The following is a 20,368-nucleotide window of genomic DNA, read 5'->3' as shown; positions in this document are numbered from 1 at the left end:
AATTTGTACGTGAGTGTAATGGCGTGGGTGGTTAATTACCAAATGTTGGTGTATATTGGTTCTCATTGGACAGTGGGGAGTTGAGTGAGGAATTACCCAGAACCAGTCGACATATAGTTCTATATGTCGACTGAATGATTTGAACCAGTCGACGTGTAGCATCCCACACGTCGATCGGAATCCTGACAGTGAGTCTTTTTACTGTACATGTTCCAAACCAGTCGACGTGTAGCTTCCCACACGTCGACCGGTGTGATACCCCTCGGATCCGAGACATGGGTTGATCAGGCCCAAGCCCAAGCCCAAACCTGAGGGAATATCAAACAATTAATATGTAATACGAACACAGATGACAAAATAAATTTAAGAAATAAAGTTTAAGCTGAAAGAAACTAAAATAAAATCCTTAAATATAAAAGATTAATTAATCCAACTCCAAAACCTCCAAAGGTACAACTTGGGAATCCATCTCTAGTGGACCCCTAATAAAAGTCCCAAACTGAACGAAAACAAATAACTGAAGATACAATCCAAATCTAATATCTGGAAAGAAGGGTAGAATGGAAGATCATCTCTGCTTAGTCCGAACAAGTCCTACAACTGGAACCGTCTGATACATGAAAAATGATAAGTGGGTCAGGCCCACTAGCAAGTTCTATACTATTACAACCCAAGCAGAGACCCGATATGCATTTACATCCTAACCAATCCAACAATAACTAAATAGTCCGTAAATATATATATATATATATATATATATATATATATATATATATATATATATATATATATATATATATTCACACTAAAGGACTCTCACTGGCCTACAGGCCGGTCTCAACCTGAGTAGAGGTAACATGCTAAAACACACACAAAGTGGGCATGTGTACCTAACCTAAACAGGGTACACCTCCACCAATCGTAGCCAGCTATGCATCCCAATGCATATACGCTCCCTAACCAATGACTCTGAGACTCAGGCTCATATCGTGGCACTATAAAAATATATTTAAAATCCGTTCCAAACCAAAAGTGTCACTCAACCATTTAGTGACCTGACACAAAATACAGGTAGGAGTAACTTTTATAATTAATCCATCTTTTAATCCAGTGTAGGTAGGACTTAGCTAATCCCCTTAGTATGACACCGTCCTATACCGGTGCATACAATCCATCCATCCAGTGTTGTCAATATAAACGACAGTAAATACCAGCATATCCAGTCTGAGCACAACAAGAATGTTTAAATAGCATGCTTGTTTAATACATCTAGTATATGATTCTCTAACGAATTTTAAAGTCCAGAGAATAAATATAATCATCCAACAACCCACAATAAGCATAATAACATTAGAATTAAATGCTTACTGTAACTATCACAATATCCGTAAGTTGATATAAACACCAATTTGTAATCATCCACTAACTTCTTATTAAGCACAACAGAAATTATTATTTGACATGCTTAATCTCGCCACTGTTATATGATATAAATATAAAAATTCCAAGTTAAAATTGCTAATTCAAAACTAAGCAATTTTGATCATCCCCATCAAAGTAAACCTGAAAACTTCCCTAAGAGTTTCAGACTGTATCCCTATTTTAGCCTCTTATGATAATTTATGAATTTTCATGCCTTCTGCAAATTTACCGAGAGTTTATACATCACTAATTTCCCCTAGAACCACTTCCAATACATTCTGGAAACTTCAAATATCCATGTACAGTAGCCTAGGTTCGCAGAGAACAAAATAAAATTAAAAACTGAATTTTTTTTTTGGAGGAACCGGCTCCACACAAGGTGTAGCCGCCTCCAATGATGGTGGAGCCACCTCCACTGATTCCTAGAGCCGGCTCCACTCAAGGTGGAGCCTGCTCTGCGTTTTGGTGCACCTGTTCCTCCTCTCTGCGTCGTCTCCTTCCACTCCGACAGTATTAGACTGCTTTGTTCCACCAAGCCAACCTCTTTACTAGTTAAAACTAAGTCCCAAGGTGCTCTTAAGTTATTTAAATACATTACTTGTTAATCAAATTCATTCCAGAACAAGAACAAGCAAAAACAGTTTCATAACGAATAGATTACACATACCAAAACACATACAGTTTTTAAAACCAATTAACGTGGAAATTAAGTTAAACCAAATTAATTTAAGTTTATTTCATCCTGAGATTGAATTAGAGATGTAAAGAACACAAGCCAAAGGGATTGAGTTAGGTATAAAACTTGCCCTTCACCGACGGTTCTTCCCAAGTTCTCCTGTAAAACTCTCTGTTTGCTCTCTCCCTCTCTGTTTCCTCTATGCCTCCACAGAAAACCTACGGTTTTATTTTATTTTTTCCTTAAACCCTAAACCACCGTATAAGCCTATTTATAACCTTAAACTTTAAACCCTAATCCATGTATAATTCGGCCCATAGGTAAACCTAGGTTAAAATCATGTCGGCTACTTATGTGTATACCAAATATGCAACTAACCCTACTGTAACGTGAAGTTAGAAAACACTTATCTTTAATTAAATAATTTCATACCATTTATATAAAACAATTAAAATTAAAACACCAAGTAATTTAAACCATACATCACAAATAAATCAAATAAAGCAAATAAAACAATTAATGAAATAAAACAATTAAATAATGCAATTAAATAATTAATGAAATTCCAGGACTATCCTTTGTAAATTTAGGGGTATTACATTCTTCCCCCCTAACAAAAGGAATTCCGTCCTCGGAATTCGCTCTTACCTTTTTTCAATATTTCAGGAAACTGCGAGTGAATGACATCCTCCCGTTCCTAAGTGGACTTAGCCTCATTGTGATGACTCCACTGAACACGCAACAAAGGAATCACCTTATTACGATGGATCTGATCCCGACGATCGACAATACGACACGGTGGCTCCAAATAAGTTACATCCGGCTGTAACTCAATCTCTCCAACATTGATATGCTGATACCAATCCTCATCTCGCAGAAATTTCCGCAACATGGAAACATGGAACACATTGTACACGAGATCCAAATGATCCGGAAGTGCCAACCGATAAGCGACGGCTCCAACTCGATCCGTAATCATGAATGGACCGACAAATCGCGGTGACAACTTCCCTTTCTTCCTAAAGCGCATGACTCCTTTCATAGGAGACACTTTGAGTAGAACCTGATCCTCAACCTGAAACTCCAAAGCTCGTGTGTGACGATCATCATAGCTCTTCTGCCTACTTTGGGCAGTACGCATGCGATCTTGAATAAGAGCAATCTTCTCTAAAGTATCCTTGATGAACTCAGGACCCAATAATCTGCTCTCGCCAACCTTCATCCAACAAACAGGTGATCGACAAGGTCGGCCGTATAACGCCTCAAATGGTGCCATCCCAATAGTCTTCTGAAAACTATTGTTATAAGCAAACTCCACAAGCGGTAAATAATCCTCCCACTGGCCCTTGAAATCAAGAACACACGACCGAAGCATATCCTCCATGATCTGATTCACTCGCTCAGTCTATCCATCAGTATGAGGATGATAAGCAGTACTAAGGTGCAACTCTGTACCCAAAGCCTGCTGAAAACTCTTCCAAAATCTAGACACAAAGTTCGAATCCCTGTGTGATAAAATAGACAATGGAATGCCGTGCAACTTCATAATCTCTGCGATGTAAAGCCTCGCCAACTGCTCCGAAGTGAAGTCAGTGCGAATAGGCAAGAAACGAGCTGATTTCGTCAGTCAATCCACAATAACCCAAATAGAGTTATGATCCTTGAAGGAATTTGGCAACCCTTCCACAAAATCCATAGAAATGCTCTCCCATTTCCACTCCGGTATCGGCAATGGCTGTAAAGCTCCTGGCGGCCTCTGATGATCAATCTTGACCATCTGACAAGTACTACATCGGGAGACAAAAAGAGCAATATCCCTTTTCATACCTGCCCACCAAAACTACCGCTTCATATCCTGATACATCTTGTCGCCTCCTGGATGAACAGAAAACTCAGAGTGGTGAGTCTCAGTCATCACATCCTTCCTCAAGTCATCAGCAAAAGGTACCACTAATCGCCCCTTGTACCTTAAACCTCCATCAGCCCCAACATAGTAGAATGGAACCTCTTTGGAAGCTATCTCTGCAACCTTGTTAGCACTGCTGATCCATGAGTTGTGCCTTCAAAACCTTGTGAATGATAGAAGGTGTAACTACCATACAAGCCATGAAAGCATCCGATAATTCATCCACCTTCTTCAATGCATTCCATTCAGTAGTGAATAGAGTAGAAAGACTACCAACAGGTCGGCGACTGAGTGCATCCGCCACCATATTCGCTTTCCCTAGATGGTACTGTATAGAAAAATGATAGTCTTTCACAAACTCCAACCACCTGCGCTGTCTCATATTCAGCTCCCGCTGAGTGAACAAGTACTGCAGACTCTTGTGATCACTAAATAACCTGAAGAACTCACCCAACAGATAATGCCTCCAAATACGTAAAGCAAATACCACAGCTGCTAACTCCAAATCATGCGTTGGATAATTAAGCTCATGAGGCTTAAGCTTCCGAGATCCATACGAAATTGGTCGCTCCTCCTGCATCAGAACACATCTAAGACCCTACAATGAAGCATCCGTGTAAACAAGATACTCGATCCTGCTCTGTGGAGTAGTTAGAACCGGTGCAGAAGTCAACTTCTTTTTGAGCTAATTAAAGACTCGCTGGCAGTGTTCATCCCACACAAATTGTACACCCTTTTGTAGTTAGGTGCGTGAGTGGTCCAGCTATTTTTGAGAACCCCTGGATGAACCTCCTGTAATATCCTGCCAGACCGAGGAAACTCTGAACCTCAGTAGGTGATGTAGGCTGTCCCCTCTCAATCACCGCTAAAACCTTGGCCGGATCCACCGCTATTCCCTTTTTCTGACACCACGTGACCCAGAAACTTCACCTCCCGTTGCCAAAATTCACACTTCTTGAACTTGGCATACAACTGGTGCTCACGAAGTGTTTGCAACACAATCCGTAAATATCTAGCATGGTCGTCCTCGGACCTCGAGTAAATCAAAATGTCATCTATGAAGACAATGACAAATTGATCCAAGTAAGCCCTGAAGACTCTGTTTATCAAATATATGAAAACTGCTGGTGCATTAGTCAACCCAAACGGCATCACACGAAACTCATAAGATCCATATCTAGTGAGAAACGCTGTCCTTGGAACATCCTGCTCCCGAACCCGAAGTTGATGATATCCAGACCGCAGATCAATCTTAGAGAAATAAGTAGCTCCTTTCAACTGATCAAACAAGTCATCAATCCTGGGCAAAGGATATTTGTTACGAATCGTAACCTTGTTCAACTCCCGGTAATCAATACACAGACGGAGCGAACCATCCTTCTTCTTCACAAATAAAACCGGTGCTCCCCAGGGTGAGGTACTCCTGCGAATGAAACCCTGGCTGAGTAACTGCTGGATCTGATCCCTCAGCTCACGCATCTCCACCGATGCCATCCTATATGGTGCCTTAGCAATAGGCGCAGTGCCTGGAGCTAAGTCTATCACAAAATCGATCTCGCGACTAAGTGGCAACCCTGGAATCTCCTGAAATACATCTAGGAAATCCTGTACAATCGGTATGCTATCCAATGGTACAGTAGTCCTCTCATCCGTTTCCTCCTCCACATGAAACAAACAGGTGCTAATGAGTCCGCATACAACTGGCATAGCGACTACAAAAGATATCCTGACCAGGTATGGTGAACACAATAGACGTATCCAAAACATATAACTTGAGCATGGCAGTGGTAACCAATCCATCCCAAGTATCACGGCATAAGTATGCCTGTCCAAGACCAAAAGATTTGCTAGAAATCTGAGTCTACCAATATCTAGTGTCACAGGTACATCCTTTATGGCAGTATGCCTCAAAACAAATATCCTAAGGTCTATTGTATAAGTGTATCACCAACCGACCTATGAAAATTTCCTGTTTCTGAATACTCCGTAGAGTAGAACACATAAAATAAACAAATATACTCCGCAATCTTCCCATATTTAGACTATTGTTCTATCTTGGGAATTCCTCTTTCTAAACCCAAACTACCATATTAATTTACACAAGTTCTCTCACAAACTCCTTGGTAATCCCCCTGTCTCAACATAATGTACTATAAGCAAACATCTGTTTGCCTGAGCAAAACCAATCACTCCACTAGGATAGACATTTATGAGCCAACATATATATTCTAATACAGTTTAATAACATCATATGTGTATAAATCACAAAAATGCCATCACAAACACAATAAAGTAGCCAAAACCGTTAGTTCACTTTATTAAGAATTTTTCCCAAACCAAAACTGTCAAACCAATAACCATAAGGTATTTTAACATAATCCTAATGCACGTGATTATATCTGTACTACACTTTTACTAATACCTCCTCTTCTACTAGTAATTAAAAGTACTCTTAAAAGAGTAGTCATCCTTGAACTTCGGTATCTCCTCCATCCTGATCTTCTTCGGGGTCTTCCTCTCCGCTTGGCTCAGCTTCGAGCACCACAGAAGTTGTGTTAGGTCCACAGTATGGTGGCCAATCCCGCATGCAAGAAACTTTCCTTGACTTGTACTCCGAAGCAACGCCTATTGGAATCAACTCCTTGGTCTCCAATTCCGCCTTCTTGATCTGCCATCGTAGGGGAATTACCGAAGTAACCTTCTTTGGCCTTGGGCCCTTCTTTGTTTTCATTGCGGCCCTCATCCTTCTCCTAGTGCCAAATATTCTTCAATTACAGAATAAACTTGACATCAGTAACTTCTAAACGAATCGTAAAGGAATACGACAATCCTAAACTTAAGCTCTAATTAAAGGAAAACGCTACTTGGAAGACTTAATACGAAACATCCTAGAGACACTTGAACCTGGAGTGCTCTGATACCAACTGTGATACCCCTCGGATCCGAGACACGGGTTGATCAGGCCCAAGCCCAAACCCGTGGGAATATCAAACAATTAATATGTAATACGAACACAGATGACAAAATGAATTTAAGAAATAAAGTTTAAGCTAAAAGAAACTAAAATAAAATCCTCAAATATAAAAGATTAATTAATCCAACTCCAAAACCTCCAAGGGTACAACTCGGGAATCCATCTCTAGTGGATCCCTAATAAAAGTCCCAAACTGAATGAAAACAAATAACTGAAGATACAATCTAAATCTAATATCTGGAAAGAAGTCTTACGTCATCGGTAGAATGGAAGATCGTCTCTGCTCAGTCCGAACAAGCCCTACGACTAGAACCGTCTGATACATGAAAAATGATAAGTGGGTCAGGCCCACTAGTAAGTTCTATACTACTACAACCCAAGCAGAGACCCGATACGCATGTACATCATAACCAATCCAACAATAACTAAATAGTCCGTAGATATATATATATATATATATATATATATATATATATATATATATATATATATATATATATATAATCACACTAAAGGACTCTCACTGGCCTACAGGCCGGTCTCAACCTGAGTAGAGGTAACATGCTAAAACACATACGAAGTGGGCATGTTTACCTAACCTAAACAGGGTATACCTCCAACCATCGTAGCCAGCTATGCATCCCAATGCATATACGCTCCCTAACCAACGACTCTGAGACTCAGGCTCATATCGTGGCATCATAAAAATATATTTAAAATCCGTTCCAAACCAAAAGTGTCACTCAACCATTTAGTGACTTGACACAAAATACAGGTAGGACTTAACTTTTGTAGTTAATCCATCTTTTAATCCAGTGTAGGTAGGACTTAACATTTTTGAGCTAATTCCCCTAGTATGACATCGTCCCATACTGGTGCATATAATCCATCCATCCAGTGTTGTCAATATAAACGACAGTAAATACCAGCATATCCAGTCTAAGCACAACAAGAACGTTTAAATAGCATGCTTGTTTAATACATCCAGTATATGATTCTCTAACGAATTTTAAAGCACAGAGAATAAATATAATCATCCAACAACCCACAATAAACATAATAACATTAATAATAACATTAGAATTAAATGCTTACTTTAACTATCACAATATCCGTAAGTTGATATAAACACCAATTTGTAATCATCCACTAACTTCTTATTAAACACAATAGAAATTATTATTTGACATGCTTAATCTCGCCACTGTTATATGATATAAATATAAAAATTCTAAGTTAAAATTGCTAATTCAAAACTAAGCAATTTTGATCATCCCCATCAAAGTAAACTTGAAAACTTCCCTAAGAGTTTCAGACTGTATCCCTGTTTCAGCCTCTTATGATAATTTATGAATTTTCATGCCTTCTGCAAATTTACCAAGAGTTTATACATCACTAATTTCCCCTAAAACCACTTCTAATACATTCTGGAAACTTCAAATATCCATGTACAGTAGCCTAGGTTCGCAGAGAACAAAATAAAATTAAAAACTGAAATTTTTTTTGGAGGAGCCGGCTCCACACAAGGTGGAGCCGCCTCCACTGATTCCTAGAGCCGGCTCCACTAAAGGTGAGCCTGCTCTGTGTTTTTGTGCTCCTGTTCAACATCTCTGCGTCGTCTCCTTCCACTCCGGCAGTATTAGACTGCTTTGTTCCACCAAACCAACCTCTCTACTAGTTAAAACTAAGTCCCAAAGTGCTCTAAAGTTATTTAAATACATTACTTGTTAATCAAATTTCATTCCAGAACAAGAACAAGCAAAAACAGTTTCATAACGAATAGATTACACATACCAAAACACATACAGTTTTTAAAACCAATTAACGTGGAAATTAAGTTAAACCAAATTAATTTAAGTTTATTTCATCCTGAGATTGAATTAGAGATGTAAAGAACACAAGCCAAAGGGATTGAGTTAGATATAAAACTTGCCTTCCACCGACGGTTCTTCCCAAGTTCTCTGGTAAAACTCTCTGTTTGCTCTCTCCCTCTCTGTTTCCTCTATGCCTCTACAGAAAACCTACGGTTTTATTTTATTTTTTCCTTAAACCCTAAACCACCGTATAAGCCTATTTATAACCTTAAACTTTAAACCCTAATCCATGTATAATTTGGCCCATAGGTAAACCTAGGTTAAAATCATGTCGGCTACTTATGTGTATACCAAATATGCAACTAACCCTACTGTAACGTGAAGTTAGAAAACACTTATCTTTAATTAAATAATTTCATACCATTTATATAAAACAATTAAAATTAAAACACCGAGTAATTTAAACCATACATCACAAATAAATCAAATAAAACAATTAAATAATGCAATTAAATAATTAATGAAATTTCAGGACTATCCTTTGTAAATTTAGGGGTATTACAACCGGTATCCTAGCAGTGAGCTATGTCACTGTGCGTGACCTAAACCAGTTAACGTGTAATGAGCATACGTCGACTGGTTCCTGTTATATATATTTTTGTTTAGTTTCCAAAATAATTACTCTTTAGCACTTAATTAATGTTGTGAGTATTTATTTTATGACCCAATAAAATTCAATAATTATATTTTAACCACATAAAAGACTATATTACCCAGGAACCTTATCTTAATTATTTTAAACTACGAGTAATTGACCATTATACCCTTGGAGTCTTAAACCAATGGAATTGTGATAAATGACCGTTCCGTCCTTGTTGGACTTAAATATATTAATTTAACGTGAAAGAACTGTATCACCCTTGGATGATTTTGGGTCGGGTAAGGACCCGATTAATGATCCGGATCCAGTGGATCTGGGTCGTTACAGAATGGTATCAGAGCCTTGATTCGAAAACCTATAGGACGACGGGTAGAGACCTACATAGAGTTGCATGGGAAGTTGTTTGCATTGTTTACGTGACTACTTGCTACGTGTTTTTTTTCTTGAACAAGCATGCTTAATTTCTTATGTGCTTACGTGCTTAAATGTTACGTTAAAATGTTTCTTGTATAGTTGTGCATGCTAAGTGTTGGTACGTCATCATTTTATATTGAGTCGTCCGTGGTGGACTTTAGTATCATGTTTTTGAACTGTTTTCTCGTTTTATAGTACGATGTCACGGCGTGAGGAAACTAGGGAAGTTGGCCCTAGGCCGACTAGGGGTGATGTTGGCGAGAGCTCCAGCTCCAATCCGGAGGAGCTAAATGATGAGGACACATTTGTTAGGGACTTGATTCCCCCGAGAGTTGTCCCACAAGGAGGGATAATGTTGAAGCTCCTGTAGAAGTGGGTGAAGGTTCTGTGGCACTGGAGTTAAATCGTTTGTTGCAAAGTGCCGTGAGGGTAACGATTGAGGCTCAGTCGCAGTTGGTACCACAACCTACAGTTCAAGTTGAGGAGATGCCAGCTCAGAAGCGTCTCAAGTCATTAAGGGATTTTCTCAGTTGATGCCAGTAATGTTTGAGGGCGGTGCGGATCCAATGGTAGCGGACGACTACATGGATCAAGTTGAAACTCAGTTGACTTCAATGGATGTGACAGAAGATCACCTGAAGATCATCCTAGCAGCTTACAAGTTTGCTAAGGATGCCAAACTTTGGTGGAAGACGGTTACGAATCGGCATAAGGTGGAAGAAATGAGCTGGGACAAGTTCAAGGAGCTATTTTACGAGAAGTATTTTCCGCTTTCTAAAAGATGGGAGTTAAAAGACCAGTTTCTTGGCCTTATTTAAGGCAATATGTCAGTGGCGGAGTATGAGAGCGAGTTCACTTCACTTTCTCGCTTTGCTCCAGAAATGGTAAGAGATGAAGTTGACAAGACTTGGAAATTTGTTTCCGGTTTTAATGATAGAATGAGGCCGTTGATAACGGCACAGTTTATCAAAATTTATTTTGAGGTAGTAGAGAGGGCCTTGATGTTTGAGGCTGATATTAAAGATAAGGATGCAAGAAGGGAGCAGTGGAAGCAAAATAGAGGTGCATGGTCATCTTCAAAAGGATCTTCTTGGAAAAAGAATAAGAGTAGATCGTCTCAGTTTTAGGGGTAACAGTCTATACAATCTGCTCCTACCACTCCAATGCCAGCGGGGTCTGACAAGAGTGGAGTCATATGTTTCCAGTGTCAGCAGCCAGGGTATTACAAGTCCAGTTGTCCCATGAGATTATCTTCAGTTTCTTCAGCTCCAAAGGCTTGCTATGGGTGTGGCCAGTAGGGTCACTTGATTCGAGATTGTCTTAGTCAAGGAACAGGCACTAGTAGTGGCAGAGGGTTACGACAGAGGCCGTCACAATTGGCTACAGTTCAGTCAGGTTTTAGACCACTGCCACCATCACAGCCTGTTCTGTCTTCTCAGGGTTCACGATCTATTAGGAGGGATGCTCCTACTGTGCCAGCGCAGCAGTCCGATATTCAAGGTAGCAGTTCTCAAGCTCAGGCACCGCAGGGACGTGTCTTTGTACTTGCACCGGCTGATACCTCTTCTGGACCATCAGTTCTTTGAGGTATCTTTCCAGTGTTTGGTTCTTGGGCCCGCATTCTTTTTGACTCTGGTGCATCTCATTCCTTCATTTCATTATCATTTGCACTTGTATCGGGGTTAGAGGTTAGTTTCATGGATCAGGCGTTGTGTGTTGATACGCCAGTTGGGGGTTTCAGTGTTTTTAAACAGGGTTATGAGAGATTGTTCCATCGTGATAGCCGGGCGGACCTTTGTGTTTGACCTTATCCTCCTCGAGATGACTAGCTTTGATGTCATCCTCAGGATAGATTGGTTAGCTTTCTTTCGTGCCACAATTGACTGTTTCAGAGAAAGAGTTACAGTTTACACTCCCGAGGGAGATTGTTTCTTTTTCATAGGAGATCGGAGTGATTCCCAGCCTTCATCATTGTATGGAATTCGAGAACGAAGTCGTGAAGACTATTTTTTAGCTAGTCTTCTAGTCGAAGAAGATGATGTTGTAGGAGAAGATGATCAGGAGGTAGTTCATGATTTTCTAGATGTGTTTCTCGAGGATTTGATAGAGTTGCCTCCACACTGAGAAGTAGAGTTTACAATTGACTAGATGCCTGGTACCACACCGATTTCTATGGCACCGTATCGTATGGCACTCGTTGAATTGGAAGAGTTGAAAAGGCAGCTTGATGATTTGAGGATGAAAGGTTTCATCCGACCGAGTGTGTCACCGTGGGGCGCACCGGTCTTGTTTGCTAAGAAGAAAGATGGTTCTTTGAGGTTGTGCATTGATTACCAGATGTTGAATTATGCCACCATTACTAACAAGTATCCTTTGCCAAGGATAGATGATTTGTTCGATCAGTTGAGGGGAGCCAGTTGTTTCTCAAAGATTGACTTAAGGTCAGGCTACTATCAGTTATGGATTAGGGATTGAGGATATCCCAAAGACAGCATTTCTTACTCGGTAAGGACATTATGAGTTCCTAGTTATGCTATTTGGCTTGACTAATGTGCCAGCGGCATTCATGGATTTGATGAACTGCGTCTTTCACGATCACTTGGACCAGTTTGTGATGGTTTTCGTGGATAACATTCATGTGTATTCACGATCTCGGGAGAAGCACGAGGTCCATTTGAGTATTGTTTTACAGATTTTGTGGGAGCACTGACTATATGTCAAATATGAGAAGTGTGAGTTTTGGTTACAAGAGGTGAAGTTTTTAGGACACGTTGTTTCGGAAGGTGGAGTGTCAGTTGATCCATCAAAGGTTGAAGCAGTTTTGAATTGGGAACAACCCAAGAATGTTTTTAAAATTCAGAGTTTCCTTGGCCTAGCGGGTTATTATCGGAGATTTGTAAAGGATTTCTCCCGTTTGGCAGCTTCTATGACCTGTTTGACCCGGAAAGGGATTAAATTTGTGTGGAATGAAGCCTGTGAGTCATTTTTTCAGGAGTTAAAGATAAGATTGAGTACAGCTCCAGTGTTGGTGATACCTGAGCATGGCTTGGGTTATGTGATTTATTGTGAAGCTTCACGTGATGGTTTGGGATGTGTGTTGATGCAGGATGGTAGAGTAATGGCTTATGGGTCTCGACAGTTAAAGACTCATGAGTATAACTACCCTGCTTATGATCTGGAGTTAGCGGCACTCGTGTTTGCCTTGAAGTGTTAGAGACACTACTTGTACGGTGAAAGGTTTGAAGTGTTTTCAGACCACAAGAGTCTCAAGTACCTTTTCTCCCAAAAGGACTTGAATAACAGACAGAGAAGATGGGTTGAGTTCTTGGAAGATTACAATTTTGATTTGCAGTATTATCCGGGCAAAGGAAATGTGGTAGCAGATGCCTTGAGCCGGAAATCTCGTGGAACTTTGGTCGGATTAGCTATTCGGAAATGGAAGATGCTTAATAATTTGGCGGAGATGGAATTGTATTGTGTTGACGACGATGGTTGCGGTGAATCAGCTTTCTTATTTACTCTTGTGGCTCAGCCTACTCTTGTTGTGCAAGTGATTGAGTCACAGAGACAGGTTTTTGATTTGGATGCCATTCACACTTTAATCTCTAATGGTGAAACAGTGAAAGATTGGACCTTGCATGCAAATGGGGGGTCTACGGTACAGGGGTTTATTTGTGGTTCCTACAGTTTGTCGTGAAGACGTTTTACGGGAGTTTCACACTTCCCACTTTGCAGTTCACCCAGGTGGTACCAAGATGTATCACAATTTGAGGCGTCAGTATTGGTGGAATTGGATGAAGAAGAATGTTGCACAGTTTGTGGCTAGATGCCTTACTTGTCAACAGGTGAAGGCTAAGCATCAGAAACCGGCTGGGTTGTTGCAACCATTGCCTGTAACGCAATGGAAATTGGAGCAGATTACTATGGATTTTGTGATAGGTCTTCCAAGGTCACAGAAGGGTAACGAGGCCGTATGGGTCGTCATTGATAGACTAACCAAGACGGCTCATTTTTTGCCTATTAAGGCAACAGATAATGCAGAGGCACTTGGTAATCTTTACGTGAAGGAGATTGTAAGGTTACATGGAGTTCCAGTAACCATTGTCTCAGATAGGGATGCCAAGTTCACTTCAAAGTTCTGGAAGGGACTTCAAGCAGTGTTTGGTTCAGCATTGCATATTAGTACGGCATTCCATCCACAGACAGACGGCCAGTCGGAGCGTACTATCTAGATCTTGGAGGATATGTTTCGGGTATGTGTGCTTGACTTGGGTGGTAGTTGGGAAGATTATCTACCGCTTATTGAGTTTGCCTACAACAACAGTTATTAGGCGAGCGTCGAGATGGCTCCATTTGAGGCGTTGTATGACAGAGCTTGTAGGTCTCCAGTTTGTTGGACAGAGGTGGGCGAGACAGCCGCTTTAGAACCCGACCTTGTACTCGAGACTACCGAGAAAATTAAATTGATCAGACAGAGAATGCTCACAGCTCAGAGCCGACAGAAGAGCTATGCGGATAGGCGGAGACGACCGCTATCTTTTGAGGTGGGAGACCATGTTTTCTTACGAGTTTCTCTACGAAAAGGATTGATGAGATTTGGGAAAAGTGGCAAGTTGTTGCCACGATTTAGTGGACCGTTTGAGATTTTGGACTTCGTGGGAGAGGTGGCCTACAGACTTGCATTGCCACCACAGATGGACAAAGTTCACAATGTTTTTAATGTGCCGATGCTATGGAAGTATGAGCCGAATCCATCTCATATTTTGGATTGGGTTGATGTTGATGTCGATGAAGATGTCTCCTATGAAGAGGGACCAGTGCAGATCCTTGACACACGGCAGAAGGTGTTAAGAGGCAAAATAATCCAGTTAGTAAAAGTTTTTTGGAGACACTATGGAGTCGAGGAGGTTATTTAGGAGCTTGAGCAGCAGGTTTGCTCCAGGTACCCAGAGTTGTTTTCCTCCCCAGGTATGGCTTGATTTCGGGGACGAAATCCTTTTAAGTTGGGGAGACTGTGATGTTTCCAATTTTTCACATTTTTCATTTTTCTGGAATTTCATCGTCGTGAGGGTATTTCTGTCTTTTCACATTTTTCGTACGGTATTTTAATTGAGTCCATTTGCATTTCATACATTTTATTTTATGTAGCATTCCTATGGTGGTGCATTATATATTTTATTATGGGGTTGAGTTGCAAATAAAAGAAAAAGGAAAAGTCAAAGTTGGTGGTGGGACCCACCACTCATGTTTTTAGTGGTCTAGAGACCACATATGGCCTTACATTCTCTCTCCTCGCTAGTTTCTATCTCACTCTCTCAAACTCCATTTTTTTTTTTTTCTTTTACTTCAATCTTTAAAGCTTGATAACCCTCTCATTACTTGGAATTTTGGGGTGCCGTTTGAGGCAAAATGGAGAGCACGATGAGCTTTACGCGTAAATACCAACAATTTCAGCTTTGGGCCTCCATAGGGTTTTCGAAATTTGGAAACCATTTTAAGGGTTTTGCACAAACTTGAGGTAGGGGCTTCCTAATCCGCATATTCTTGCACTTTTGTGAGTCAAATTACTTGAATTGTGACTTAACATGCTTATTTGTGCTAATTATAGTTTAAAATGATTTAATTGTGTATATGTGGTTGTGTGAGGACATGTATTAAATGTATTATGTGGAAAACATGCTTATATGATGAATTTCTATGCTTATTATGTTGTTTATATACTATGAATGATGGATGAAGGCATGCTTCGTTGTGTTATGTGAAAATCCCTTATTGTTAAAGCATTAAAAGTATGAGACATGCATGTAAGTCATTGGGTTTCATGATGGGTAATGTTTTGGATAAAGTAAAAAGGGGATTTTCGGGAGAAAATTGTTTTGAATCGGTTTTGAGAAAACCCAGTCGCTGCGGGGGTACCAAAGGGCCGGAGTGTTAATATAGCATAGAGGGAACTAGGGAGTCGCCCTAGCGTGATTAAGCTAGCTGGGCGTATAATGACGCCACAGGGCTACCAAGGGTCAGTGACACTAGCCAATCCTTCTCTCGTGTCGTTGCGGGGTCAACAAAGGGCGGGTTATATTAACAGTTTGAAAGTGATGATTTTAAATTGTGAAAAAAAATGGGGAGGGATATCGGCATGCATTGCATCCCTATTGCATCATATTATTTTTGTTAAGATTGGAAACCATGTTGTAAATTTCCGACATTGTATGACCCCATTTTCTATGGTTCTATTCTTTGTTTTAGATTCACTGGGACTCAAGAGGTACGTCTTAGGTGCCACTTATTGAGCAAATTGCTTACCCCACCATATTTAAATTCTTTTCAGGTCACGGCAAAGAGTTGGAGGATGATAATCCACCTCTTGCTTGAGAGCACCTAGGAAGCATTTTGGATGTATTTTTGTAGAGCTTGAACTTATTTTGTAAAGATGTATTACTTTTGCAACATCTAAAATATTTGGATTTATTATGTACATGGCCAGTGGGGTAATGTAATTGAGTGTACCAACATTTAATCCTTTTGTGTATTTAAGTGACGCGTGGCAAATTATGTTAACAACGTGGTTGTTGTTATTATATTAAGTGTTAAAATGTATTTAAATTTGTACGTGAGTGTAATGGCGTGGGTGGTTAATTACCAAATGTTGGTGTATATTGGTTCTCATTGGACAGTGGGGAGTTGAGTGAGGAATTACCCAGAACCAGTCGACGTATAGTTCCATACGTCGACTGAATGACCTGAACCAGTCAACGTGTAACATCCCACACGTCGACCGGTATCCTGACAGTGAGTCTTTTTACTGTACACGTTCTAAACCAGTCGATGTGTAGCTTCCCACACGTGAGCTATGTCATTGTGCATAACCCAAACCAGTACCGGTTCCTATTATATACATTTTTTGTTTAGTTTCCGAAATAATTACTCTTTAGCACCTAATTAATGTTGTGAGTATTTATTTTATGACCCAATAAAATTCAATAATTATATTTTAACCACATAAAAGACTATATTACACAGGAACCTTATCTTAATTATTTTATACTACGAGTAATTGACCATTATACCCTTAGAGTCTTAAACCAATGGAATTATGACAAATGACCATTCCGTCCTTGTTGGACTTAAATATATTTAATTTAACGTGAAAGAACTGTATCACCCTTGGATGATTTTGGGTCGGGTATGGACATTAATGATCCGGATCCAGTGGATCTGGGTTGTTACAGAATGGTATCAGAGCCTTGGTTCGAAAACCTATAGGACGACGGGTAGAGGCCTACATAGAGTTGCATGGGAAGTTGTTTGCATTGTTTACATAACTACTTGCTACTTGTTTTTTTTTCTTGAACAAGCATGCTTAATTTTTTATGTGCTTACGTGCTTAAATGTTACGTTAAAATGTTTCTTGTATAGTTATGCATGCTAAGTGTTAGTATGTCATCATTCTTTGTTGAGTCGTCCACGGTGGACTTTAACATCATGTTTTTGAACTGTTTTCTCATTTTATAGTACGAAAGTCACGGCGTGAGGAAACCAGGGAAGTTGGCCCTAGGCCGACTAGGGGTGATATTGGCGAGAGCTCCAGCTCCAATCCGGAGGAGCTAAATGATGAGGACACACTTGTTAGGGGCATGATTCCCCCGAGAGTTGTCCCCACGATGAGGGATAATGTTGAAGCACCTGTAGAAGTGGGTGAAGGTTCTGTGGCACTGGAGTTAAATCGTTTGTTGCAAAGTGCCGTGAGGGCAACGATTACGGCTCAGTCGCAGTCGATACCACAACCTACAGTTCAAGTTGAGGAGACGCCAGCTCAGAAGCGTCTCAAGATCATTAAGGGATTTTCTCAGTTGATGCCAGTAATGTTTGAGGGCGGTGAGGATCCAATGGTAGCGGACGACTACATGGATCAATTTGAAACTCAGTTGACCTCAATGGATGTGACAGAAGATCACCTGAAGATCATCCTAGTAACTTACAAGTTTGCTAAGGATGCCAAACTTTGGTGGAAGATGGTTACAAATCGACATAAGGTGGAAGAAATGAGCTAGGACAAGTTCAAGGAGCTATTTTACAGGAAGTATTTTCCGCTTTCTAAAAGATTAGAGTTAAAAGACTAGTTTCTTGGCCTTATTCAAGGCAATATATCAGTGATGGAGTATGATAACAAGTTCACTTCACTTTCTCGCTTTGTTCCGGAAATGGTAAGAGATGAAGTTGACAAGAATTTGAAATTTGTTTCTGGTCTTAATGATAGAATGAGGCCATTGATAACTACACAGTTTATCAGAGTTTATTTTGAGCCAGTAGGGAGGGCCTTGATGTTTGAGGCTGATATTAAAGATAAGGATGCAAGAAGGGAGCAGTGGAAGCAAAAGAGAGGTGTAGGGCCATCTTCAGAAGGACCTTCTTGGAAAAAGAACAAGAGTGGATCATCTCAGTTTCAGGGGTAATAGTCTGTACGATCCGCTCCTACCACTCCTATGCCAGCGGGGTCTGACAAGAGTGGAGTCGTATGTTTCCAGTGTCAACAGCCAGGGTATTACAAGTCCAGTTTTCCCATGAGATCGTCTTCAGTTTCTTCAGCTCCAAAGGCTTGCTATGGGTGTGGCCAACAGGGTCACTTGATTCGAGACTGTCCTAGTCAGGGAACAGGCACTAGTAGTGGCAGAAGGTTACGACAGAGGCCGTCATAATTGGCTATAGTTCAGTCAGGTTTTAGATCACTGCTACCATCACAGCCTGCTCTTTCTTCTCAGGGTTCACGATCTATTAGGAGGGATGCTCCTACTGTGCCAGTGCAGCAGTTCGGTATTCAGGGTAGCAGTTCTCAAGCTCAGGCACCGCAGGGACGTGTCTTTGTACTTACACCGGCTGATACCTCTTCTGGATCGTCAGTTCTTTGAGGTATCTTTCCAGTGTTTGGTTCTTGGGCCCGCATTCTTTTTGACTCTGGTGCATCTCATTCCTTCATTTCATTATCATTTGCACTTGCATCGGGGTTAGAGGTTAGTTTCATGGATCAGGCGTTGTGTGTTGATACGCCAGTTGGGGTTTCAGTGTCTTTAAACAGAGTTGTGAGAGATTGTTCCATCGTGATAGCCGGGCGGACCTTTGTGTTTGGCCTTATCCTCCTCAAGATGACTAGCTTTGATGTCATCCTTAGGATGGATTTGTTAACTTTCTTTCGTGCCACGATTGACTGTTTTAGAGGAAGAGTTACAGTTTACACTCCTGAGGGAGATTGTTTCTTTTTCATAGGAGATCGGAGTGATTCCAAGCCTTCATCATTGTATGGAATTTGAGAACGAAGTCGTGGAGGCTATTTCTTGGCTAGTCTTCTAGCCGAAGAAGATGATGTTCTAGGAGAAGACGATCCGAAGGTAGTTCGTGTAATACCCCTAATTTTAAAAGGATATTTCTGGTATTTAATTTTTGATTTAATTGTTTTTTTTTTTTTTGATTAATTGTTTACTTGTTTGTTGTGTTTATTAAATGGCATGTTATTTGCTTAATTGTTAATTATTTATGTGTTTTTAATTATTTGATTAATTGTTAATTATTAATTATTTGTTAATGGTTGTCTTATTTATTTAATTCATTGTCATTATATTTCTGGTACTTATAAACTTATGTAAGTTCTTATAGCTGACACTGTTTTAAACCTAGTTTGTTCAATGGGCCAAGTTATTTATGGATTAGGGTTATTGTTTAAGTCTATAAATACACACATGTACTGGGGTTTAGGGTTTTAGACAAACATAAGGTTACGTCTGTAACACAAGGGGCTGCTAAGAAACAGAGCGTGAACTTGGGGAATTGGCAGAGCAGTTCAAGGGAGAATATAGAAACTGTGGAATTAGAGCTTTAAAGTTTGAAACTCAAGGCAAGTCTTGTTTTTTTCTTTCCCTTTAATTCGTGTTTTGTGCATGCCTGGTTAGACTCCAAGGATTAATTAAAGGCTAAAAATGGATTAAACCAACATGATATCAAGTCTTATATCCATATATGAATTATATTAATCTCATTGAAATAAGTGACTTGCATAAACCTTGATGTTTTCTGTTATTTGTTCTTCTCGGTGTTTATGTTTAATTTTTGATTAAGTTGAGATCATGATTGTGTACTGATGATTAGTAATTAATCTGGGGTTGGGATTAAACTTTGAATCAAGTAGTAAAAACAGTATTCAAATTTCACCGAAGAAATCTGTTTTGAATTGAATTAGTTTAGAACTAAAATTTCTGTAATTGTTTGCTTCAAAAAGGATTGTGTTCTATACAAGTTAGGATTAGTTAACAATGGGTTAAGATTACCTTAAAACTAAGATTGAACCTTAGAACAACCATTAAGAACCTTACAGAGGTCTGGAAAACACCGCAGTCGAAGAAGATGCAGTAGCACGGACGACGGCAACTAAGGGGAGAAGAGCAGGCTCCAAGAAGAGGAGGAGCCGGCTCTTTCTACCTTAGAGCCGGCTTTAAAGGAAGGTGGAGCTAGC

The 20,368-nt window shown here is 40.1% G+C and overlaps 1 protein-coding gene across 1 annotated transcript; it reads left to right on the top strand.

Annotated features, from left to right (window-relative positions):
- The first annotated feature begins 18,350 nt into the window (after positions 1 to 18,350).
- Positions 18,351 to 18,773, top strand: LOC132281546 (uncharacterized). Its single transcript, XM_059783241.1, has 2 exons — positions 18,351 to 18,541; positions 18,644 to 18,773. The coding sequence occupies exons 1-2, from the start codon at positions 18,351 to 18,353 to the stop codon at positions 18,771 to 18,773; spliced, it is 321 nt and encodes a 106-aa protein (XP_059639224.1).
- The last annotated feature ends 1,595 nt before the right edge of the window (positions 18,774 to 20,368 follow it).

The sequence above is a fragment of the Cornus florida genome, unplaced genomic scaffold (assembly GCF_030987335.1).
Source record: "Cornus florida cultivar Cherokee Brave unplaced genomic scaffold, ASM3098733v1 CherokeeBrave_3.0.0_Hap2_Chr11, whole genome shotgun sequence".
NCBI classification, from domain to species: domain Eukaryota; kingdom Viridiplantae; phylum Streptophyta; class Magnoliopsida; order Cornales; family Cornaceae; genus Cornus; species Cornus florida.
The sequence above is the reverse complement of the archived record's forward strand: the minus strand, read 5'-3'. Positions and strand labels throughout refer to the sequence as shown.